Source organism: Scyliorhinus torazame, chromosome 22 (assembly GCF_047496885.1).
Source record: "Scyliorhinus torazame isolate Kashiwa2021f chromosome 22, sScyTor2.1, whole genome shotgun sequence".
Taxonomy (NCBI): Eukaryota; Metazoa; Chordata; class Chondrichthyes; order Carcharhiniformes; family Scyliorhinidae; genus Scyliorhinus; species Scyliorhinus torazame.
The window spans coordinates 4248318-4272082 of NC_092728.1; the positions used below are offsets into that span (position 1 = coordinate 4248318).

The 23765-nt window shown below is 49.3% G+C and overlaps 1 protein-coding gene across 3 annotated transcripts in view; it reads right to left on the minus strand.

Moving 5' to 3' along the window:
* tmem39b (transmembrane protein 39B) overlaps positions 1-23765 on the minus strand; it is a 135267-nt gene that overhangs the window by 99458 nt on the left and 12044 nt on the right. For all 3 annotated transcript variants that reach the window (XM_072487832.1, XM_072487827.1, XM_072487831.1), the window contains exon 2: positions 20838-20915. In XM_072487832.1, the coding sequence (XP_072343933.1) occupies positions 20838-20839 (2 nt within the window). In that variant the 5' untranslated portion in view covers positions 20840-20915. The remainder of the gene's footprint in view (positions 1-20837; positions 20916-23765) is intronic.

A 23765-nucleotide genomic window follows, 5' to 3' on the forward strand; every position in this document is an offset into this window, starting at 1 on the left:
CTTTATGTACGTGGGAGAAGAAAGAGAACTCCTTTGCCCTTGGCCAAGCGAATCTCCACGGATCCACTCCCCCCATCTGGTCCATGAAACCCCTCAGGACCTTGGCCGCTGCCGGCCTCCTCCCCGACCTGGACTTAGACCGGACCAGAGCCGGGTCCAGGACTGTGTTGAAGTCCCCCCCCATTATCAAATTGTTTGACTCCAAGTCCAGTATTTTACTCAGCATACGCTTCATGAATTCCGCGTCATCCCAATTCGGGGCATAAACGTTCACTAGCACCACCCGGGCCCCCTGTAGCTTACCACTCACCATAATGTACCTGCCTCCTTTGTCCGCCACAATACTTCCCGCCTCAAATGCCACCCGTTTGCTGACCAGGATTGCGACCCCCCTGGATTTTGCGTCCAACCCCGAGTGGAACACCTGGCCCACCCATCCCTTCCTCAGTCTAGATTGGTCAGCGAGTTTTAAATGCGTCTCCTGTAGCATGGCTACGTCTGCCTTTAATCCCTTTAAGTGCGAGAACACGCGGGCCCTTTTGACCGGCCCGTTTAGGCCCCTTACATTCCACGTGATCGGCCTGGTCGGGGGGGGTTGACCACCCCGCCCCTGCCGACTAGCCATCTCCTTTTTTCGCCCAGCCATGTGCCCGCGCCCCCCCCCGCTCACTCAAGCCCTCCCGCCGGAGGCCCTCCGTCCCGACTCTCCGTCTGTTCCCGAAAGTTGGCCCCCCTTCAGCCAGCAAAGCATCCCGTCCCTCCCCCCTACAACCCCTCAATCCCCATCAATCTTCCCGTGTAACAAGAAAAAAACTGAAAGGAAAAACAAATGAAAACAACGAACAAACTCCAGGCGCTGCCCCGAACAACGAACGACCCCCCCCCAAACCTGGCAAGCTGCCCTAACTGCCAGGCCCATCTCCCCCTCCTGCAGCGTGGCTCCGCAAAAGCCGAGAGCTGGCACAGGACCCCGAGGGCAAGAACAAAGAGAGAACGGGGCAAACCAACATAACATCGCGCCCTCCAGCCGCCTCCCCTTACACTCTGCTTCCAATATTATATTAGCAGCACCCGGTTACACCTCTTCACCCGGGCGTTCCAACAACGTGCAGCTGCCATTAGTTCAAGTCCAACTTCTCATTCTTAATGAATGTCCACGCCTCGTCCGGCGTATCAAAGTAGTGGTGCTGGCCTTGGTACGTGACCCACAGCCTCGCCGGATGTAGCAGCCCGAACTTCACCCCTTTGTTGTGGAGGGCCGCCTTGGCCCGGTTGAATCCCGCACGCCTCTTCGCCAGATCTGCTCCCCCGTCCCAGTAAATTCGAATCTCACAGTTCTCCCATTTACTGCTTCGCTCCTTCTTTGCCCACGTTCTTTGCAGGACACGTTCCTTGTCTGTGAAGTGGTGGAATCTTATCACCATAGCCCTCGGCTTCCTTGCCAGGACTCTGTGCGCCCCATCCAGTTCCAGCGACCCCAGCATCATGGTCACAAATGCGCTCGCGTCAGACCCCTCCCCACCTTCGGGGAGGCCCAGGATTCGCAGGTTCTGCCTCCTCAACCTATTTTCAAGGTCTTCCAGTTTCTCCTGCCATCTTTTGTGCAGGGCCTCGTGCGCCTCCACCCTGACCGCCAGGCCTAAGATCTCATCCTCATTTTCAGAGACCTTTTTTTCCACCCCTTGATCACCTTCTCCTGCATCTTGTGAGTCTCCACCATCCTTTCCATGGAAGCCTTCACAGGGGCCAGCATCTCCATCTTGAGCTCTGTGAAGCAGCGTCTCAGGAACTCCTGCTGCTCCCGCGACCACTGGGCCCACGCCTCCGGGCCCACGCCTCCGGGCCCACGCCTCCGGGTCCGCGGAGGCCGCCTTTTGTCGTTTCACGCCCGTTTCCCTCCGGGCCCACGCCTCCGGGTCCGCGGAGGCCGCCTTTTGTCGTTTCACGCCCGTTTCCCTTGTTTCACCGATCCAGCCTCCGTTACTGCCCCACTCCATACAACGCTGGGGGGGGGAGTCTCACCAGCGTTTACTGCCCCTCTCCACACAACGCTGGGGGGGGGAGTCTCACCAGCGTTTACTGCCCCACTCCACACAACGCTGGGGGGGGGGGGGGGGGAGTCTCACCAGCGTTTACTGCCCCACTCCACACAACGCTGGGGGGGAGTCTCACCAGCGTTTACTGCCCCACTCCACACAACGCGGGGGGGGGGGGGTCTCACCAGCGTTTACTGCCCCACTCCATACAACGCTGGGGGGGGGGGGGGGGGGGGGGGGGGGGGGAGTCTCACCAGCGTTTACTGCCCCACCGGGGATCGCCGCCAAAGTGCCGCTAAAGGGCCCAAATGTCCGATCTCGGCGGGAGCTGCCGAACGTGCGACCTACCCGGGCATGGCCGCAACCGGAAGTCCTCTTATCGAACAATGTTAGCAGTTCTCCAGTCCTCTGATACCTCATCTGTGGCCAGTAAGGATTTGAAGATCAGTGTCCCTGATATCTCCTCCCTTGCTTCCCTCAACAGTGTGGAATACATCTCATCCGGGCCTGCGGATTTATCCACTTTTAAGGTTGCTAAACCTGCTAGTACCTCCTCTCTCTCTATGTTAATTTCCTCTAATATTTCACAGTCCTCCACCCTGACGTCTAACCTGTGTCGTCCTTTCCCATTGTGAAGACCAATGCAAAGCATTCACTGAGGACTGTACTCGTGTCTTCTGGGTCCACACAAGATTACCTTTATGGTCCCTAATTGGCCATGACCTTTCTCTCGTTATTTTCTTGCTCTTTACGTACTTTAAAAAACCCTTGGATTTTCCTGTATTCTAATTGCCAAAGCTTTGTCATGCACTCTTTTAGCTTCCCTAATTTCCTTTTCCTCCACTTTTTATACTCCTCTGGAGAGTCTGCCGTATTGAGCCCTCAGTATCTGCCAAAAGCTTCTTTATTTTCCTTAATCCTGACCTTTATTTCCCTTGACAATAATTCTTCTCTGGTCTTGATCCAACCCTTTGTCCTTCCAGGAAAATATTTGCCCTGTCCTCTCGCTATCTCCTCCTTGAAGGCCACCCACTGCTCGGATTGTTTTATATGCAAGTAGCTACTGCCAATCCACTTGGCCTTTGCTTCTTTTGCCAATCACCTTAAATCAGTTCCTCTGGTTTCGACTGTCCGCCAATGAACACGTATCCCAGGTAAGGTCTCACCTAAACCCTGACTACTGCAGCAAAACTTTTTCCCTGTACTCCAATCCCTTTGTAATAAAGGCCAACACGTCGTTTGCCTTCCCAATTGCTTGCTGTACCTGCCAACTTGGTGCACTCCTTGTATAATCACAGCCAAGTCTTTTTGAACGTCGGCATTTTCAAGTTTGACACCTTTTAAAAAATATTCTGCTTTTCTATTCTTACAACCAAATAACTTCACATTTCTCTGCCATCGTGTCAAACAGCACAGAAAGAGGCCTATTGGCCCATTCACTTAACCTGTCTCTATCTCTTTGCAGCCACTCTGTCCTCCTCACAACATACCTTTCCACCTAGCTTTGTATTATCAGTGAACTGAGATACAGTAGTCTCTGTCTCTTAATGAAAATCATGAGTATAGATTGTAACTAGCTAAGGCGCCAGCACTAATCTTTGCAGCACTCCACTATTCACTGCCTGACAGCTTGATCCCATTTATCCGTACTCTTTGCTTCCCGTCCATTAACAAATCCTCTATCTATATTTGCCTCAACTCTACCTTCCTTCACCTTGTTTACCAACCTTGTGTGTGGCACTTTACCAAATACCTTTTGGAAATCCAGGTCTGCAACCATGGAGACATGAGGAGAATCCTGCCCATAGAATCCCTACAGTGCGGAAGGAGGCCATTCAGCCCATCGCATCTGTACATACCCTCTGAAAGAAATCCTACCTAGGCCCACTTCCCAGTCCTTACCTTGAAACCCCACGCATTGACAATAGCCAATCCACCTAACCTGCACATCTTTGGACGCGAGTAAAACAGAGCATGCAGAGGAAATCCACGCAGACAGAGGGACAACATGCAAACTCCTCATAGCTAATGCTGAGGGCATTATTTATGAGGAGAGGTTAGATAAACTCGGTCTGTTCTCACTGGAACGATGGAGGTTGAATCATAGAATTTACAGTGCATGAGGAGGCCATTCGGCCCTTCGAGTCTGCACCGGCTCTTTGAAAGAGCAGCCTACCCAAGCCCACACCTCCACCCTATCCCCATAACCCCGTAACCCCACCCAACACTAAGGGCAATTTTGGACACTAAGGGCAATTTTAGCCTGGCCAATTCACCTAACCTGCACATCTTTGGACTGTGGGAGGAAACCGGAGCACCCAGAGGAAACCCATGCACACACGGGGAGAACATGCAGACTCCGCACAGACAGTGACCCAAGCCGGGAATCGAACCTGCACCCTGGAGCGGTGAAGCAATTGTGCTAACCACCATGCTACCGTGCTGCCCAAAGGGAGGCGACCTGATAGAGGTCTACAAGATTATGCGTGGCATGGACAAAGTCAAGTACTAGGGGACATAGGTTTAAAATGCATGGGGAAAAGTTTAGAACAGATGTGTGAGGCACGTTTTTTTTTTTTTTTTACACAGAGCGTGGTAAATATATGGAATGCGCTGCCTGGGGAGGGGGTGGGAGCAGGTACGATAGCGGCATTTAAGGGGCATCTAGACAAGTATACGAATAGGGTGGGAATGGAAGGATACGGACTCCGCAAGTGCAGACGGTTTTAGTTTAGGCAGGTACCATGGTCGGCACAGGCTTGGAGGGCCGATAGGCCCTTTCCTGTGCTGTATTGTTCTTTGTTCTTTTGTTCTTTGTCCAGAGTCACCCAAGGCCAGTATCGAACCCGGATTCTGGCGCTGTGAGGCAGCAGTGGTGAAGGAGGTCATTATTCCCAGTTGGATTTTCACTCCAACATTACGCAGTACATTGCAACAGTGACCACACTTCCTTTATAAATACGAGGTTTAAGTACAGACAGCCTTTCTAATTCCTCTTTATCAATTTTAGCCCATCTAGTATCTCAACTAAAAGGCAGATTATGCTCAGCTAATCAAACTAAAATTGTTGATGAAGTACAGGGAAGGTTGACAAAGGGAACACAGTGGATGTTGTCTATTTTGTTATGATGTTGGTAGAGACCAGTAAAGTTTTTTTATTTTTATGAACCTGGAAACACGAAAAGAATGAAGCCCCAAGGTTTATAGTTTAAAATCAAAAGTATTTTGATGAACAAAAATCTAAGAATATGAATATTGATAACTACACTTTATCTTAAATGGTCTTTAAAAATATCAAAAGTATAATGAACAGTTACTACTTTTCTAAATGGAACTTAATTCAAATTTCCTTCTACCTGCATTAGACTTACACCCCAAACTCAAGTCAGAAAATTACCAAATTAGAAGATCAACCATATAGACCAAATACTGCTGTGGATATTCGTATAAGGAATATATATTAATTCTTGGGCATTCCGTTTACTTCCAGCAAGGTTTTCCCTTCAAACCTCCTCCCAATACCCTCTGGTTTTCGACTCCCAGTTCAACATAGGCATAGCTAGCTTCTAACGTGAAGCACCTCAGGTGGGAACTCTCCTGGTTCTCACGTCCTTTAACTCTGAAGGTTAATATCTAGAACTCCTTCTCTCTCCTCAGTTTGGCTATTCCAGACTAACTCACTCTTAGGAATCCTTCAATTAACAAGAGGTTTAAACTATTTTAGCCAGCAAGTCAAATTTTTAATTATATGTTGGAAGATGTCCCTTGCATCATAGCCAGATTGTTTAAAAATCTAAAAACCCTGTTCGAGACCACAGCCTAGCGCACAACCTGCTCATCTATATAATCAACTTATTGGCCCTTGCTACTCTATTGCTTATATTCCAGGCAACTTAGTTGAAGGGTCAGTTGCGAGGGGACACAAGTTCAAGGTAAGTGCCAGGAGGTTTAGGGGGTATTTGAGGACAAACCTTTTTACCCAGAGGTGTGACGGTCTGGAATGCACTGCCCGGGAGGGTGATCGAGGCGGGTTGCCTCACAACCTTTAAAAATGTAGCTGAATGACTTGGCACGTCTTAACATTCGGGTTAGATTCTGACCTTGGGGACTGTCTGTCCAAAGCTGTGCAGGTTAGGTGGATAGCCCATGCTAAATATCCCCGTAGTGCCAAAAAGGTTAGATGCAGCTTTGGGGATAGGGTGGGGGCATAGGCCTAGATGGGGTGTTCCTTTGGACGGTCGGTGCAGACTCGATGGGCCAAATGGCCTCCTTCTACACTGTAGGGATTCTATAATTCAACAACAATGGTTCGGGATGCAATACTTCAGTTATAGAAACATAGAAAGTAGGAGCAGGAAAAGGCCCTTTGAGCCTGTTCCATCATTCATTATGATCATGAGCTGATCATCCAACTCAACAGCCGAATCCCGCTTTCCCCCCATACTGGAGGGGGTGCAGAGGTGATTCACCAGAATGTTGCCTGGGGTGGAACATTTATGTTTTGAAGAGAGGTTGAGGACAGCACGGTGGCGCAGTAGTTAGCACGGCTGTCTCACGGCGCCAAGGTCCCAGGTTCGATCCCGGCTCTGGGTCACTGTCCGTGTGGAGTTTGCACATTCTCCCTGTTTTTGCGTGAGTTTCACCCCCACAACCCAAAGATGTGCAGGGTAGGGGGATTGGCCATTCTAAATTGCCCCTTAATTGGAAAAAATGAATTGGGTTCTCTAAATTTTTTTTTTAAATGAAGAGAGGTTTGTTAGGCTTGGGTTTTTGTTGGAGCAGAGAAGACTGAGGGGTGACCTGATTGAGGTGTACAAGATTATGAGGGGCATGGACAGAGTGGATAGGGAGCAGCTGTTCCCCTTAGTTGAGGGGCTGGTTTAGCACACTGGGCTAAATCGCTGGCTTTGAAAGCAGACCAAGGCAGGCCAGCAGCACTGTTCAATTCCCATACCAGCCTCCCCGAACAGGCGCCGGAATGTGGTGACTAGACGCTTTTCACAGTAACTTCATTTGAAGCCTACTTGTGACAATAAGCGATTTTCATTTCATATCGTTTGATCTCTTTCGCCTTAAGTGCTATATCTAACTGCTTCTTAAAAACATACAATGCTTTGGCCTCAACTACTTCCTGTGGTAATGAATTCCACAGCCTCACCACTCTCTGGGTGAAGACATTTCTCCTCATCTGTCCTAAATGGTCTACCCGTATCCTCAGGCTGTGCCCCCTGGTCCTGGACACACCCACCATCGTGAACATCCTTCCTGCATCTACCCTGTCCAGTACTGTTAGAATTTTATTTGTTTCTGGGAGATCCCCCCTCATTCTTCTGAACTCCTGCGAATACAATCCTAACCAATTCAATCTCTCCTCATATGACAGTCCCGCCATCCCTGGAATCAGTCTGGTAAACCTTCGCTGCACTCCCTCGAGAGCAAGAACATCCTTCCTCAGATACGGGGATCAAAACTGCACATAATATTCCAGATGTGGCCTCACCAAGACCCTGTATAATTGCAGCAAGACATCCCTGCTCCAGTACTCGAATCCTCTCGCGATGAAGGACAACATACAATTTGCCTTCTTTACCACCTGCATGCTTGTTGTACAGACCACCTTTGCCTTATTTTGTTTTGGGCAATTTAGCACGGCCAATCCATCCAGCCAGCACATCTTTGGGTTGTGGGGGTGAGACTCATGCAGACACGGGGAGAATGTGCAAACTCCACACGGACAGTGACTCGGGGCCAGGATCTGGGTTGTTGATTATCAGGCCCTGGAGATTTAGCAGCCTTCAATCCCATCAATTTCCCAACATCATTTCTCTACTGATATTGACCACCTTCAGTTCCTCCCTCTCACTAAACCCTGCGTTCCCCAATATTTCTGGTATCTGATTTGTGTCCTCATTTGCGAAGACAGAACCAAATTATGTATTTAATTGCTCAGCCATTTATTTGTCCCCTATTATACATTCCCCTGTTTCTGGCTGTAAGGGACCTACATTTGTCTTCACCAACCTTTGTCTCTTCATATATCTATAGAAGCTTTTAGTCAGTTTTTATGTTCTTGTACGCTATTTTCCCCTTCTTAATCAATCCATTGGTCCTTCTTTGCTGAATTCTAAACTGCTCCCAGTCCTCAGACCAGTTGTTTTCTTGGCCAATATGTATGGCTCTTCCTTGGATCGAATACTATCATTAATTTCCCTGCAAGCCATGGTTTGGCCACCATTCCAGTTTTACTTTTGGGCCAGACAGGAATAAACAATTGTTGCAGTTCTCCCATAAGCTCCTTGAATGTTTGCCTATCCACTGTTATTCCCTTTAACATTCCCCAATTGATCAAAGCCAATTCACACCTCATCTCATTGTAGTTTCCTTCATTAAGATTCAGGAACCTAGTCTCAGAATCAACTACTTCACTCTCCACCTTGACGAAAAATTCTCTCATATTATGATCGCTCATCCCCAAGGGGTAGATTGCCAATGATTCCTTTCTTATTACACAGTACTCAGTCTAGGATGGCCTGCTCTCTAGTTGGTTCTTCAATGTATTGGTCCAGAAAACCATCTCGTACACACTCCAGGAATTCCTCCTTGGCGGTATTGTGGCCAATTTGACTTGCCCAATCTACATGCAGATTAAAATGACCCATAATTACAGACCTTAATTTATCGCATGCATCTTTAATTTCCGATGTGGAAATGTTGGCACTGGACTGGGGTGGGCACAGTAAGAAGTCTTACAACACCAGGTTAAAGTCCAACAGGTTTATTTGAAATCACAAGCTTTCGGAGCGTTGCTCCTTCACCAGGTGATGTGGAGGCAGGTTCACAATTACAACACATATAGGAGAGACACAAGTGCAAACTCCACACAGACTGTTACCCAAAACCGTAATTGAACCCGGGTGGAGCTGTGAGGCAGCAGTGCTGACCACTGTGCCACCATCCATTATGACGAGGAGTGTTCTTGGTTCAACTGGCCCACGGGTGTAAGAAGTCCGTAGTGTTGCGAATGTAAACCCGAATGTTAAGCTGAGCGTACCTTGTACGATGAGTTTCAAGATGCCCTCGATGTAGCCAGAGAGGTTCTCACACAGAGTCCCGTTGCCTGATACGATAGGACGGCTGGGTAAGTTGGCTTTGTGTATCTTCATGAGGCAGTAGAGATCTCCAACGTGGGATGAGAGCACTTAGGATCCTCTGAAGGTCTGGATCAAAGGTTTTGATCAGTCTGTGAGTTGGCAGGTGTGTTCTTTGGTCATTTGGATCAGCAGGTAACTGTCTGCAGTGTTCCAGGTTGTTCAGTTGTCGGGACACTTTGCAGTAGTTGGTTCAGTTCATAGAACATAGAACAGTACAGCACAGTACAGGCCCTTCGGCCCACGATGTTGTGCCGACCATTTATCCTAATCTAAGATCAACCTAACCTCCATCCCTTCAATTTACTGCTGTCCATGTGCCTGCCCAAGAGTCGCTTATATGTCCCTAATGACTCTGACTCCACCACCTCCGCTAATGTGCATTCCACGCACCCACCACTCTCTGTGTAAAGAACCTACCTCTGACATCTCCCCTATACCTTCCTCCAATCACCTTAAAATTATGTCCCCTCGTGAGAGCCAAAGTCTCTGGCTATCCACTCTATCCAAGCCTCTCATCAACTTGTACACCTTGTACATCAAGTCACCTCTCTACCTTCTTCGCTCCAGTGAGAAAAGCCCTCGCTCCCTCAACCTTTCTTCAAAAGACATGCCCGCCAGTCCAGGCAGCATCCTGGTAAATCTCCTCTGCACCCTCTCCAAAGCATCCACATCCTTCCTATAATGAGGTGACCAGAACGGGACACAATATTCCAGGTGTGGTCTAACCAGGGTTTTATAAAGTTCAGTATGATGTTGGCTCCTCCTTTGTCTGCTGGTTTGGTGACAATGTTGTGGTTGGTCTTGAGAGCGCAGATGATGTTGCGTTGTGCTTGAGTGACGTTTGGGGCCTGTCTTGTGAGTGCGACTGATGAGTCTGGCATTGACGCATCTCATGATGGCTTGAGCATACATGTTGAGTCTACGGCAGCGGCCTTCCGGAAGGGTCCAATTCAACTCTTTCCTCTTCGGTTGCGGCACTGCGGATCTCTCTGTCGGCTGTTCCGATTCGTTGGTCATCGCATTGGGTTCGCTGTCCACATCTTGGGGTTTGTGGAAGAACTCCCAGAGTTTCACGGCAAAGAATCACTGAAACTACTTCACAATGACTTCCATCCCACCATCACCATGGACTGCTCTCCAGATTCAGTTGCATTCTTGGACACACGCATCTCCATCAAAGATGGACATCTTAGCACTTCACTCTCCCGCAAGCCCACGGATAACCTTACGATGTTCCACTTCTCCAGCTTCCACCCTGAACAAGCCCTCCATATACACAGGTTCTGCTCCGATGAGGAGGAACGCGACAGACACCTACAGGCGCTGAAAGACTCCCTCGTAAGAACAGGATATGGCACTCAACTCATCAATCGACTGTTCTGATGCGCTACAGCAAACAAAGCGCACCAACCTCCTCAGAAGACGAACACGGGACAGGACCGACAGAGTACCCTTCGTCATCCACTACTTCCCCGGAGAAGAGAAACTATGACATCTTCTTCGGCGCCTTCGGATTGGAGGCATCGAGGCACAATTCTCCCCCATCCCCCTGGTTGGACACTTGCACCCACCCTGGGGCAGGATTAATGAAATCAGTTGGGTTTATTGACAACTCAACAGCTTTTTATTAAAAATAAATGTAAAGGGATTTAACTTCCGGCAAGGGAAGAGAGTGGTCGCAGGTTGAGGGACTCCTGAGTCGCATCCCGTTCCCCGAACAGAACTTGCGGCGAAGAGCGCAAACTTGTCTGACCAAGCCCCCCCCGCCGCACAGCAGGAGAGTGCGGCAGTAGAAGAGGAGTGCCGACCCGGACTGCGAAGCTGAAGACGGAAGCGCTCGGGAGTGGAGCCAGCGACCAAGAGAGAGAGAGAGAGAACCCCCCCGCCCCCACACGGACCGGTGGCGACCACGTGGTGAGCGGCGAAACATGGGGGGGACTCCTGTCAGGACGAGAACCCCCTCTCGCGAACCCCACTGACCGAGTGAGAGGGAAGGGCAAAGAGGAGGAAAAGGAAGGGAGCCAACCACAACAACACCCCCCCCCCCCCCCCCCCCCCCCCCAACAAACAGAAAGAAACCCGAAGCCTGAGGCAGACCCAGCGAGAGCAGAGGGGCGGGAGAAGGGAGAGCAACCTCGGGGTAAGGAACAGCAGCGGGGAAAGAGAGAGAGAGACAGATGGCTGGAGGAAATAAAAACACCAAAGTGAGGGACAGCGAGACGTAAGCAGCAGCAGCAGCAGCGAGGGGAAAGTGCAGGAGCGGCAGACTCGCAGGCAGTCGGCCCCACAAGGCGAGACGGAGATTCAGGCGAGCCTCAAAGGGAAAACGATGGCAGACCAAACAGCGGAGCGGGAGCAGGACGCAACGACCAGCATAAAGGAGGCGCTCTGGTCGGAGCTCCACGCAATGGTGAAGGAGGCGTTGGCAGAGACGACGCACAAATGCAGCAGACCATCGGAGGCCTGGAAAGGAAAGTGGAGGCACAGAAAAATACAATTCTGGAGTTGGAGAGGGCCGCCTCGGACCAGAGCGACAGGGTGATGGTCCTAGAAGCCGAGGCGAGCCGAAGCAAAGAGAAGGGTGAGATAGTGAAGCAGTAAAGACATAGACCTCAGCGGGCATGGAGCAGGGCGGGGAACCAATTGGCGCCACAAACAGCCACTCAGGAGGGCATCAGGGCGAAGGGAAACCCTGGAGCGCTCGGGCTCGACCCCATGGTGAGAGCGGCGACCCTGGCCATTTTGGATGGCCACCCAGCAAAGGGAAACTCCGAAGTGCAGGGGCGCGGCCACCAAGTAAGTATGGATGATCCTGCAGGACCGGGGGGTCAGAACCCCCCACCAGGATTGTTACCTGGAATGCAAGGGGAATCAACGGACCGATGAAAAGATCCAGAGTCTTCACCCACCTAATAAGCCTAAAAGCCGACATAATCTACCTACAAGAGACGCACCCGAGGGAGAAGGACCGACCTGCTGGTAAGGAAGGGCTGAGTGGGACAGACGTACCACTCATGCTACGGGACGAGGGCTAAGGGGGTAGCAATATTAATTCGCAAGAGGACAAGGTTTACGGAAATCAAGACAGTTACGGACCCAGGGGGAAGGTACGTCATGGTCAGCGGTGTCCTGGAAGGGGCACCGGTCGTACCGGTAAATGTGTACGCTCCCAACTGGGACGACACAGAGTTCATAAAGAAGACCATAGCGGGGGTCCCCGACCTTGACACACACCGACTGATTATGGGGGGGCGACTTTAACGGCGTGCTGGACCCACTGACCGACCGATCAAACCCCAGAACGGGGGAAAAGTCTGGCATGGCTAGGGAGCTAGGAGCCTTCATGGAACAGTTGGGAGCGGTGGACCCATGGAGGTTCCTGCACCCGGGAGGAAAGGAGTTCTCAGTCTTCTCGCAGGTGCACAAGGTTTTCACCCATATCGGCTTCTTTGCAGTGGGGAAATCGATGCTTCCAGGAACAGACTACTCCGCGATCATTATCTCTGACCACACTCCATATCATATGGATGTGAGGTTGGAGACAGGCCATGCCCAGCGCCCCACATGGAGGCTGGACACGGTCCTCCTGGCCGACAAGGCTTTCTGCCAAAAAATATCGCAGGCCATAGGCGATTACGTTGGTAACAACCAAAACGGGGAGGTCTCACCCTCCACGTTCTGGGAGGCACTGAAGGTCGTGATCAGAGGAGAGATCATAGCCTACAAGGCAAGTAGAGACAGGGAAGAGAGGGTGGCCAGGCAACAGCTAGTGGACTCCATTCTGGAAGTCGACAGTATTCCGAGGCCCCGACTGTAGAGCTGCTGGCGGTGAGGAAAAAGCTGCAAATGGACTTTAACCTGCTATCCACTAGGAAAGCAGTGTCCCAACTCCGCCAGACATGGGGGACCTTCAATGAAAACGGAGACAAGGCTGGCCGCCTAATGGATCACCAGCTGAGAAAGCAGGCAGCCACAAGGGAAAAAGCGCAGGTTAAGGATAGCAGAGGTAGACTGGTAACAGAGCCCCCAACGAGGACGCGGGAATGAAACAGTTTCTAGACAGACTGGAACTACCAGTGGTGGGGGAAGACTGACGGGGAGAGCCGGAAGCACCAATAGACCTGGGAGAAATCATGGAGAGCATCAGCCCCGGGCAGGCGGGGAAGGCACCGCGACCCGACAGGTTCCCGACGGACTTCTACAACAATTTCACACCAGTCCTGGCCCCACACCTAAGGGAAATGTTTGCGGACTCCTTGGCAGGGGGCACCCTGCCCCTCACGCTAGCGCAGGCCACAATCTCACTGATACCCAAAAACGCTAAAGACCTGACGGGATATGGATCATACAGATCCATTTCCCTGCTGAAGGTGGATGCGAAAATACTCGCAAAGGTCGTGGCCAAAAAGCTGGAGGGCTGCATACCAGAGGTCGCAGAGGACCAAGTGGGCTTTGTCAAGGGTAGGCAGCTCACAGCTCACATCAAGCGGCTGCTGAATGTAATAATGACCACCCCCCCCCCCCACCCCACCCCCAAGAGAGAGAACACCAGAGGTGATCGTCTCGCTGGCCGCAGAAAAGGCCTGCGACAGAGTCGAATAGAACTACCTCCTCTATGTACTTGAACGGTTTAGGCTAGGAGCGGTGTTCACCGCCTGGGTGAGGCTCCTGTACAACGCTCCCAAAGCGAGCGTCCGAACTAACACCACCAGCTCTGAATACTTCCAGCTACAGAGAGGAACAAGACAGGGCTGTCCCTTGTCCCCACTCTTGTTCGTGCTAGTGATCGATCCTCTGCCGATAGCCCTGAGGAACACAAAAAGCTTGAAGGGAATCCGGAGAGGAGACAGAGACACAGAGTCTCACTCGAAGCCACAGGAGGGACTGAAGGCAATACTGCAAATACTGAAAGAGTTTGGGACCTTCTCGGGCTACAAACTTAACCTGAGCAAAAGCAAGGCATTCCCAGTGAACCCAAAAGGTGGAGGGACAGAGCTGGAGGGGCTCCCGTTCAAACTGGCCCAGAACAGATTCCGTTACCTGGGGATCCAGATAGCCAGAGAGTGGACACAGATCCACAAGTGGAACCTGACCAGCCTGGTGGAGGAAGTAAGAAAAGACCTTCAAAGGTGGGGCTCACTCCCACTCTCCCTGGCGGGGAGAGTGCAGCCGATTAAGATGAACGAAATGCCAAGGTTCCTCTTCCTGTTTAGCTCCATCCCAATCTTCATCCCCAAGGCCTTTTTCCAAAATATAGACAGTCTAATCATGGCGTTTGTGTGGTCGGGGGTAAGAACCCGAGAATTCCCAAACCGACACTGCAAAGAGGAAAAGTCAAAGGGGGCTTTGCTTGGCTTTACCGAACATACAATACTACCACTGGGCAGCAACGGCAGAAAAAGTGAGGGGATGGGTACAAGAACCCGACACAGATTGGGTACAAATGGAGGAGGCATCCTGTAAAGGAACGACCCTCTGGGCCCTGGCTACTGGAGCACTCCCATCCTCCTCAGCAAGATATACGAGCCCAGTGGTAGCGACCCAGTTGAGACAGCACTTTGGGATAACGAAAATGTCCCTCATCTGCGGCAATCACAGATTCCCCCTCAGCCATGCTAGATACCACCTTCAAAAGATGGAGGCAGGACGGGGGCACACTGACGGTCGGGGACTTCTACGTAGGGCGCAGACTGGCTACACTGGACGAACTGACGAGGAAATGGAAACTAGCAAAAGGACAAGAATTGAGACACCTCCAAATAAAGCACTTCCTCTGCAAAGAGACAGTAGTGTACACCCCGGGGCCCCAGAAAACACATGACTCAAAAACCTGATAGGCACAAGCAGCGAGAAGGGAGGGGCTATGTGGGAAAATATACGGACAGCTACTGGATAGAGCTGGAACACCATGGGAGGACGAACTGGAGACAGAGGTAGGATGGGGACTCTGAACATAGAACATACAGCGGAGGCCATTCGGCCCACTGAGTCTGCCCCGACCCACGTAAGCCCTCACTTCCACTCTATCCCCGTAACCCATTAACCCCTTCCAACCTTTTTGGTCACTAAGAGCAATTTATCATGGCCAATCCACCTAACCTGCACATCTTTGGACTGTGGGAGGAAATCGGAGCACCTGGAGGAAACCCACGCACACACGGGGAGAACGTGCAGACTCCGCACAGACAGTGACCCAGCAGGGAATCGAACCTGGGACCCTGGCGCTGTGAAGCCACAGTGCTGTCCACTTGTGCTACCGTGCTGCCCTCTGGAGCGAAGCACTAAGGGCGAACTCCTCCTGCGCAAGGCCTAATGCAGCTCAAAGTGGTGTACAGAGCGCACCAGACCAGAACCCGAACGAGCAGGTTATTCCCGGAGGTAGAGGACAAATGTGAGCTGTGCCAGAGGGGCCCGGCCAACCACTCCCACATGTTTTGGGCTTGCCCCAAGCTTGCTGGGTTCTGGACAGCCTTCTCCGAGTCAATGTCCAAGATTGTGGGGTGAGGGTGAAGCCATGCCCAATAGTGACAATCGTCGGGGTATCAGAGCAGCCAGAGTTACACATGGGGACGGGACCAACGCCCTTGTTTTCCCTTCCCTAATCGCACGCCGGACAATCCTGCTCGGCGGGCGATCGGCAGCACCACCCACAGTTGCAGACTGGCTCGCTGACCTCTCGGAATCATCGGCCGATCCAGAAGGCAAAGAAATGTACAGAGAGTTTGTTAAAGGAAGGAAAAAATAAACCTCTCTGTAAAATAAAGTAAATTAGCGCGGGCAAGAAAAATGTAATGTATATACACAACTGTTTATAAATATGAGAAAAGCCAATAAAAAGATTTTTTTTTTAAAAAGCTTCTTCGGCGCCTTCAACAGGTCATCGATGACGACGAACATCTTGCAAAAGCCATCCCCACACATCCACTACTTGCCTTCCAACAGCCGCCTAACCTCAAACAAACCATTGTTTGCAGCAAACTACCTAGCCTTCAGGAGAACAGCGACCACGACACCACACCATCCTGCACGGCAACCTCTGCAAGACATGCCAGATCATTGACATGGGTATCACCATTACACGTGAGAACACCACCCACCAGGTACACGGTACAGACTCAAGCAACTCAGCCAATGTTGTCCACCTCATACGCTGCAGGAAAGGATGTCCCGAAGCGTGGTACATTGGCGAGACCATGCAGACGCTGCGACAACGAATGAACAAACATCGCCCAACAATCACCAGTCAGGAATGTTCCCTTCCAGTCGGGGAACACTTCAACAGTCAAGGACATTCAGCCTCCAATCTTCGGGTAAACATTCTCCAAGATGACTTTCAAGACACACAAGGCAGAATCGCCGTGCAGAAACTGGTAGCCAGGTTCCGCATACATGAGGACGGCCTTAACCAGGATCTCGGGTTCAAGTCACATTACATGTAACCCCCACTATACTGCCCGGGTTTTCAGAATCCGACTAACTGTCCTGGCTTGAGACAATTCATACCTCGATTACCTGTGACTATCACCCACTCCACTGTTTGTTCCTGTAATGACTTGATTACCTGTAAAGACTCACATTCCAATCATTCTTCACATGCCAATCTGTAATTATCTTGCAATAATGTCTCTCCTGTATATGCCGTGATTGTGAACCTGCCTCCGCTTCACCCACAGAGCATCAGAACTGGTCCGGCCCAGGTGTTAGCTGCCCAGTTTGTACTGGTCCCATCTCCCCCAGAACCGGTCCCAATGCCCCAGGGAATTGAATCCCTCCTCCTCACACCATCTCTTCAGCCACGTGTTCACCCGATATTATAATAAAAATAATCGCTTATTGTCACAAGTAGGCTTCAATGAAGTTACTGTGAAAAGCCCTTAGTCGCCTCATTCCGGCGCCTGTTCAGGGAGGCTGGTATGGGAATTAAACACGCGCTGCTGGTCTTGTTGTCTTACAAGTTAGCTGCTTAGCCCACTGTGCTAAACCAGCCCCGATATGTTCTGCTATTTATACTGACTAGCACGTGGAACTGGTAGTAATCCTGAGATCACTGCCTTTGAGGTCCGACTTCTTAACTTACTTCTTAACTCCCTATATTCTGCTTCTAGGGCCTCGTCATTGTTTTTACTTATGTTGCTGGTACAGATGTATACCATGACCACTGGCTGCTCACCCTCCTCCTCCAGAATGTCTTGTAACCGCTCAGAGACATGCTTGACCTTGGCACCAGGGAGGTATCATACCATCCTGGCACCAGGGAGGTATCATACCATCCAGGAGTCTCGTTTGCTGCCACAGAAATGTCTATCTTTTCCCCATATAATCAAATCCCCTATAACTATTGCATTCCGACACGTTTTACTCCTCCCCTCTGCAGCAGAACTAACTGTGGTGCAACGCATTTAGCTGCTGCTGCTTCCCCGAGAGGTCATTCCCCTCAACAGTATCCAAAACGGTATATCATGGGAATGGCCACAGGAGATTCCTGCACTACCTGCCTCGCTCTCTTACCCTGCCTGGTGGTCACCCATTCACTTCCTGCCTGTGGAGTCTGAGCCTGCGGTGTGACCACTTCTCTATACGTGCTATCCACGACACACTCTGCCTCACGGATACTCCACAGGGTCTCCAGCCGCCACACCAGCTCTGAAACGCTGGCGTCCAGGAGCTGCAGCTGGAGACATTTCCTGCACACATACTGATCCCGGGCACTGGAAACGACCCGGCCTTCCGCATTGAGCACGAAGAACAAACCAAGGCTTTGAGCTTTCCTGCCATGACTTAGCCCGTTAAATTAAACCTTTGGAAAATACTTGATATCAGATTAAATCCAATTCTGTATCGCCCTTCTTTCCTTGTCCTCATTACTACCAATTATAGTCCTTTCAGATTATAAACAGCAAAAAGTATTTTCAAACTACAAGTGATAAAAGTTGTAAAGACTTATCGACCTTACTCATTACTGACCAATCAGCCCCCTCCCTTGTAGCCTCAACTGCAGCAGGGCAAGACCCTGTTCCAAAGCAAGGAGAAAAAGCAAAGAGCACCTCTTCCAGCTCTGCACCGAATTTCCACTGTGTGTTTCAACTTCCCGTGTTTAAAACTCACTCTGCTGTGCCTCACTTCGGATGTGGTATCTCCCACTGCTCGTGAGCAAAGCTCAGAGTTAGGAGGATAGATTGGAGATGTTAGGGTTGTTCTCCTTGGAGAGATGAAGGCTGAGGAGATATGATAGAGATATTCAAAATCATGAGGGTGCTGGATAGAATATGCAGGGAGAAACTTCCTGCTCGGAAAAGGTTCACGAATGAGAGAGCACAGGTTTCTATTGGTTTGCAAAAGAGGCAAATGTGATGTAAGAAGAAAGTTTTTCACACAACCAATGGTTCGAGTCTGGAATGCACAAACTGGAAGATTCAAAGTAGAAACAACGGGGTACGGGGAAAAGGCAGGGGAATGTCACTAAGTCATAACGCTCGTTTGGAGAGCTGGTACAGACATGATGGGCCAAATAGCTTCCTTCTATGCTGTAACAATTCTGTGATCCCATGGAGTAAAGAGAGAAATCAGGATGGCAAAAAGGAGACATGAGATTGTCTTGGCAGGTAAGGCAAAAGAAAATCGAAAGAGCTTTTACAGATACATAAAGGGCAAAAGAGTGAATAGGGAAAGGGTAGGGCCTCTTAAGGATAAACAACGTCATCTATGTGGAGATTCACAAGGGATGGGAGAGGTCCCTAATGAATATTTCTCATTAGTATTTACTGTTGAGAAAGTCACGAATGTTGGGGAAATAAAAAGTGATGGCTTTAGGAGTGTTCATAAAGCACTTCAAGGTAAATAAATCCCCGGGACTTGATGAGACGTATCACAGGACATTGCAGGACGTTAGCGAGGAAATTGCCGACCCCCTAGCTGAGATATTTGAATCGAAAGCCGCAGGAGGTGCCTGAAGATTGGACGATAGCAAATGCTGTGCCCTTGTTTAAGAAAGGCTGTAGGGATATGCCTGGGAACTACAGACCGGTCTGTAGTCGGTAAGTTGTCAGAAGGTATTCTGAGGGACAGGACCTACAGGCATTTAGACAGGCAAGGGCTAATTAGGGAAAGTCAGCACGCCTTTGCGAGTGGAAAATCATGTCTCACAAATTTGATTGAGTTTTTTGAAGGGGTAACCAAGGTAGATGAGGGCAGTGCAGTCGACGTTGTCTACATGGACTTTAGCAAGGCCTTTGACAAGGTACCGCATGGTAGGTTGTTGCAAAAGCTTAAATCTCACGGAATCCAGGGTGAGGTAGCCAATTGGATACAAAATTGGCCGAAGACAGAGGGTGGTTGCGGAGGGTTGTTTTGCAAACTGGAGGCCTGTGACCAGCGGTGTGCCTCAGGGATCGGTGCTGGGTCCACTGTTATTTGTTATATATGTAAATTATTTAGATGAGAATGTAGGAGGCATGGTTAGTAAGTTTGCAGATGACACCAAGATTGTGGCAGAGTGGATAGTGAAGAAGGTTATATAAGATTGCAACAGGATCTTGACCAATTGGGCCAGTGGGCCGATGAATGGCAAATGGGAGTTTAATTTGGATAAATGTGAGGTGATGCATTTTGTTTGATCAAATCAGGGCAGGACCTACTCAGTTAATGGTAGGGAGTTGGGGAGAGTTACAGAACAAAGAGATCTAGGGGTACAGGTTCATAGCTCCTTGTAGGTGGAGTCGCAGGTGGACAGGGTGGTGAAGAACGCATTCAGCATGCTTGGTTTCATTGGTCAGAATATTGAATACAGGAGTTGGGAAGTCTTGTTGAAGTTGTACAAAACATTGGTAAGACCACACATGGAATACTGTGTTCACTTCTGGTCACCCTATTATAGGAAGGATATTGTTAAACTAGAAAGAGTGCAGAAGAGATTGACGAGGATGCTCCCAGGACTTAATGGTCTGAGTTATAAGGAGAGGCTGGATAGGCTGGGACTTTTTTTCCCTGGAGCGTAGGAGGCTTAAGGGTGATCTTATAATAGAGGTTGATAAGATAATGAGCATAGATAAGGTAGAGTCGACATCTTTTCCCAAAGGTAGGGGAGTCTAAAACTAGAGGGCATAGGTTTAAGGTGAGAGGGGAGAGATACAAGAGAGACCAGAGGGGAAATTTCTTCACACAGAGGGTGGGGAGTGTCTGGAACGAGCTGCCAGAGGCAGGTACAATTTTGTCTTTTAAAAAGCAGTCAGACAGTTACATGGGCAGGGTGGGTATAGAGGGATATGGGCCAAATGCAGGCAAGTTGGACTAGCTTAGTGATAGAAACTGGGTGGCATGGACAAGCTGGGCCGAAGGGCCTGTTTCCGTGCTGTAAACATCTGTGACTCTATAACTATCCTTCAGCAACACTACCAAAAAAAAAGACTATTTGATCATTTGATGACTATTTGTGAAGCCTTGCTCTGCATAAACTGATTGTCTCCTTTGCCGGTGCAACAATGAATGCAGTTCAGAATATAATGGCTGTGAAATGCTTTGGGATGTAAAGTGATTCTATAAATGCAAATTATTTTGTCCATCATTTCAGAACTATTTTTGAAAGGCCAAACTGACTTATTTTTACTTTCTCTGAAAAACTCATAAAGAGATCAGAAAGTTAGACCATACTTACATTTATATTGTGTATTTTATGGTCTCAGGGGTGTCCCAAAGAATTTCGCAGTCCGTTAAGTATTTTGCAATGAAGTCACTGTTGCAATGGAGGAAAAATGAAGTTGTCAATTCGGGCAGAGTAATGTATCACAAAGAGCACTGGCATCAATGGTCAGATTACAGCATTATAAGGTAATTCAAGCCCCCTTTGCAGCCATGATATGCCATACTTAAATTAGTGAGCCTCAAAGTTACACCCCACAAATGGATGTTTTATTTACTGGTACCTTAAAACTGGGGATCAAGCAGGTGACACAAGAGTGTTGTGAAGATTTGCACGAGTTTAAGACAACCCTACATAGAGTATACACAACCCCATGTTGTGAATGACAAAGATAGCAACCACCCACAAACTCTCCAAACTTTACTACTTGACATGTAAGATGGCCCGGCTTTTGGAGGAATTTTTCGATGCTTCAAAGGTCGATTAGTACATCGACATCTGCATTTTTTGGGATTTTGATAGTGGAAGTTAAGGGATAAAAATTGGGAAAGACAGCAGGACAACTCCATTCTCTATTTCGACGAATGCGTGACATTGGAAGCTGTTACATGTATCTAAGAGGGAAGATTGATGGGACCAAATTCTCTCATGTAAAAGATGGTGGTTCCAGAAACTCAGCAATTCCTCAGTTCTGAGCTATCAAGTTCGCAATGTGGGAAAATCACCGGCATTGGCTATGATTTTGATGGAAGTATACTACCAATAAGGGAAGACTGACACCTAAAAGACTACAGAAAAATCAGGACGGGCAATTAAACACTGCAATGTTAAAAAACATAATTCGAAAATAGAGGTAAAGGGGAGGTGAAGTGGCCTTTTTGGTACTGGCTGGTTTAGCACAGGGCTAAATCGCTGGCTTTTAAAGCAGACCAAGGCAGGCCAGCAGCACGGTTCGATTCCCGTACCAGCCTCCCCGAACAGGCGCCAGAATGTGGCGACTAGGGGCTTTTCATAGAACAGAGAACATAGAACGATACAGCGCAGTACAGGCCCTTCGGCCCACGATGTTGCACCGAAACAAAAGCCATCTAACCTACACTATGCCATTATCATCCATATGTTTATCCAATAAACTTTTAAATGCCCTCAATGTTGGCGAGTTCACTACTGTAGCAGGTAGGGCATTCCACGGCCTCACTACTCATTGCGTAAAGAACCTACCTCTGACCTCTGTCCTATATCTATTACCCCTCAGTTTAAAGCTATGTCCCCTCGTGCCAGCCATTTCCATCCGCGGGAGAAGGCTCTCACTGTCCACCCTATCTAACCCCCTGATCATATTAAGTCTCCTCTTAACCTTCTTCTCTCCAACGAAACAACCTCAAGTCCATCAGCCTTTCCTCATAAGATTTTCCCTCCATACCAGGCAACATCCTGGTAAATCTCCTCTGCACCCGCTCCAAAGCTTCCACGTCCTTCCTATAATGCGGTGACCAGAACTGTACGCAATACTCCAAATGCGGCCGTACCAGAGTTTTGTACAGCTGCAACATGACCTCATGACTCCGGAACTCAATCCCTCTACCAATAAAGGCCAACACTCCATAGGCCTCCTTCACAACCCTATCAACCTGGGTGGCAACTTTCAGGGATCTATGTACATGGACACCTAGATCCCTCTGCTCATCCACACTTCCAAGAACTTTACCATTAGCCAAATATTCCACATTCCTGTTATTCCTTCCAAAGTGAATCACCTCACACTTCTCGACATTAAACTCCATTTGCCACCTCTCAGCCCAGCTCTGCAGCTTATCTATATCCCTCTGTAACCTGCTACATCCTTCCACACTATCGACAACACCACCGACTTTAGTATCGTCTGCAAATTTACTCACCCACCCTTCTGCGCCCTCCTCTAGGTCATTTATAAAAATGACAAACAGCAACAGCCCCAGGACAGATCCTTGTGGTACGCCACTTGTAACTGAACTCCATTCTGAACATTTCCCATCAACCACCACCCTCTGTCTTCTTTCAGCTAGCCAATTTCTGATCCACATCTCTAAATCACCCTCAATCCCCAGCCTCCGTATTTTCTGCAATAGGCTACCGTGGGGAACCTTATCAAATGCTTTACTGAAATCCATACACACCACATCAACTGTTCTACCCTCGTCTACCTGTCCAGTCACCTTCTCAAAGAACTCGATAAGGTTTGTGAGGCATGACCTACCCTTTACAAAGCCATGCTGACTATCCCTGATCACATTATTCCTATCTAGATGATTATAAATCTTGTCTCTTATAATCCCCTCCAAGACTTTACCCACTACAGACATGAGGCTCACCGGTCTATAGTTGCCGGGGTTGTCTCTGCTCCCCTTTTTGAACAAAGGGACCACATTTGCTATCCTCCAGTCCTCTGGCCCTATTCCTGTAGCCAATGATGACATAAAAATCAAAGCCAAAGGTCCAGCAATCTCTTCCCTGGCCTCCCAGAGAATTCTAGGATAAATCCCATCAGGCCCCGGGGACTTATCTATTTTCAGCCTGTCCAGAATTGCCAACACCTCTTCCCTACGTACCTCAATGCCATCTATTCTAATAGCCTGGGTCTCAGCATTCTCCTCCACAACATTATCTTTTTCCTGAGTGAATACTGACGAAAGATATTCATTTAGTATCTCGCCTATCTCTTCAGACTCCACACACAACTTCCCATCCCTGTCCTTGACTGGTCCTACTCTTACCCTAGTCATTCTTCTATTCATGACATACCTATAGAAAGCTTTTGGGTTTTCCTTGATCCTACCTGCCAAATACTTCTCATGTCCCCTCCTTGCTCATCTTAGCTCTCTCTTTAGATCCTTCCTCGCTACCTTGTAACTATCCATCGCCCCAACTGAAACTTCACACCTCATCTTCACATAGGCCTCCTTC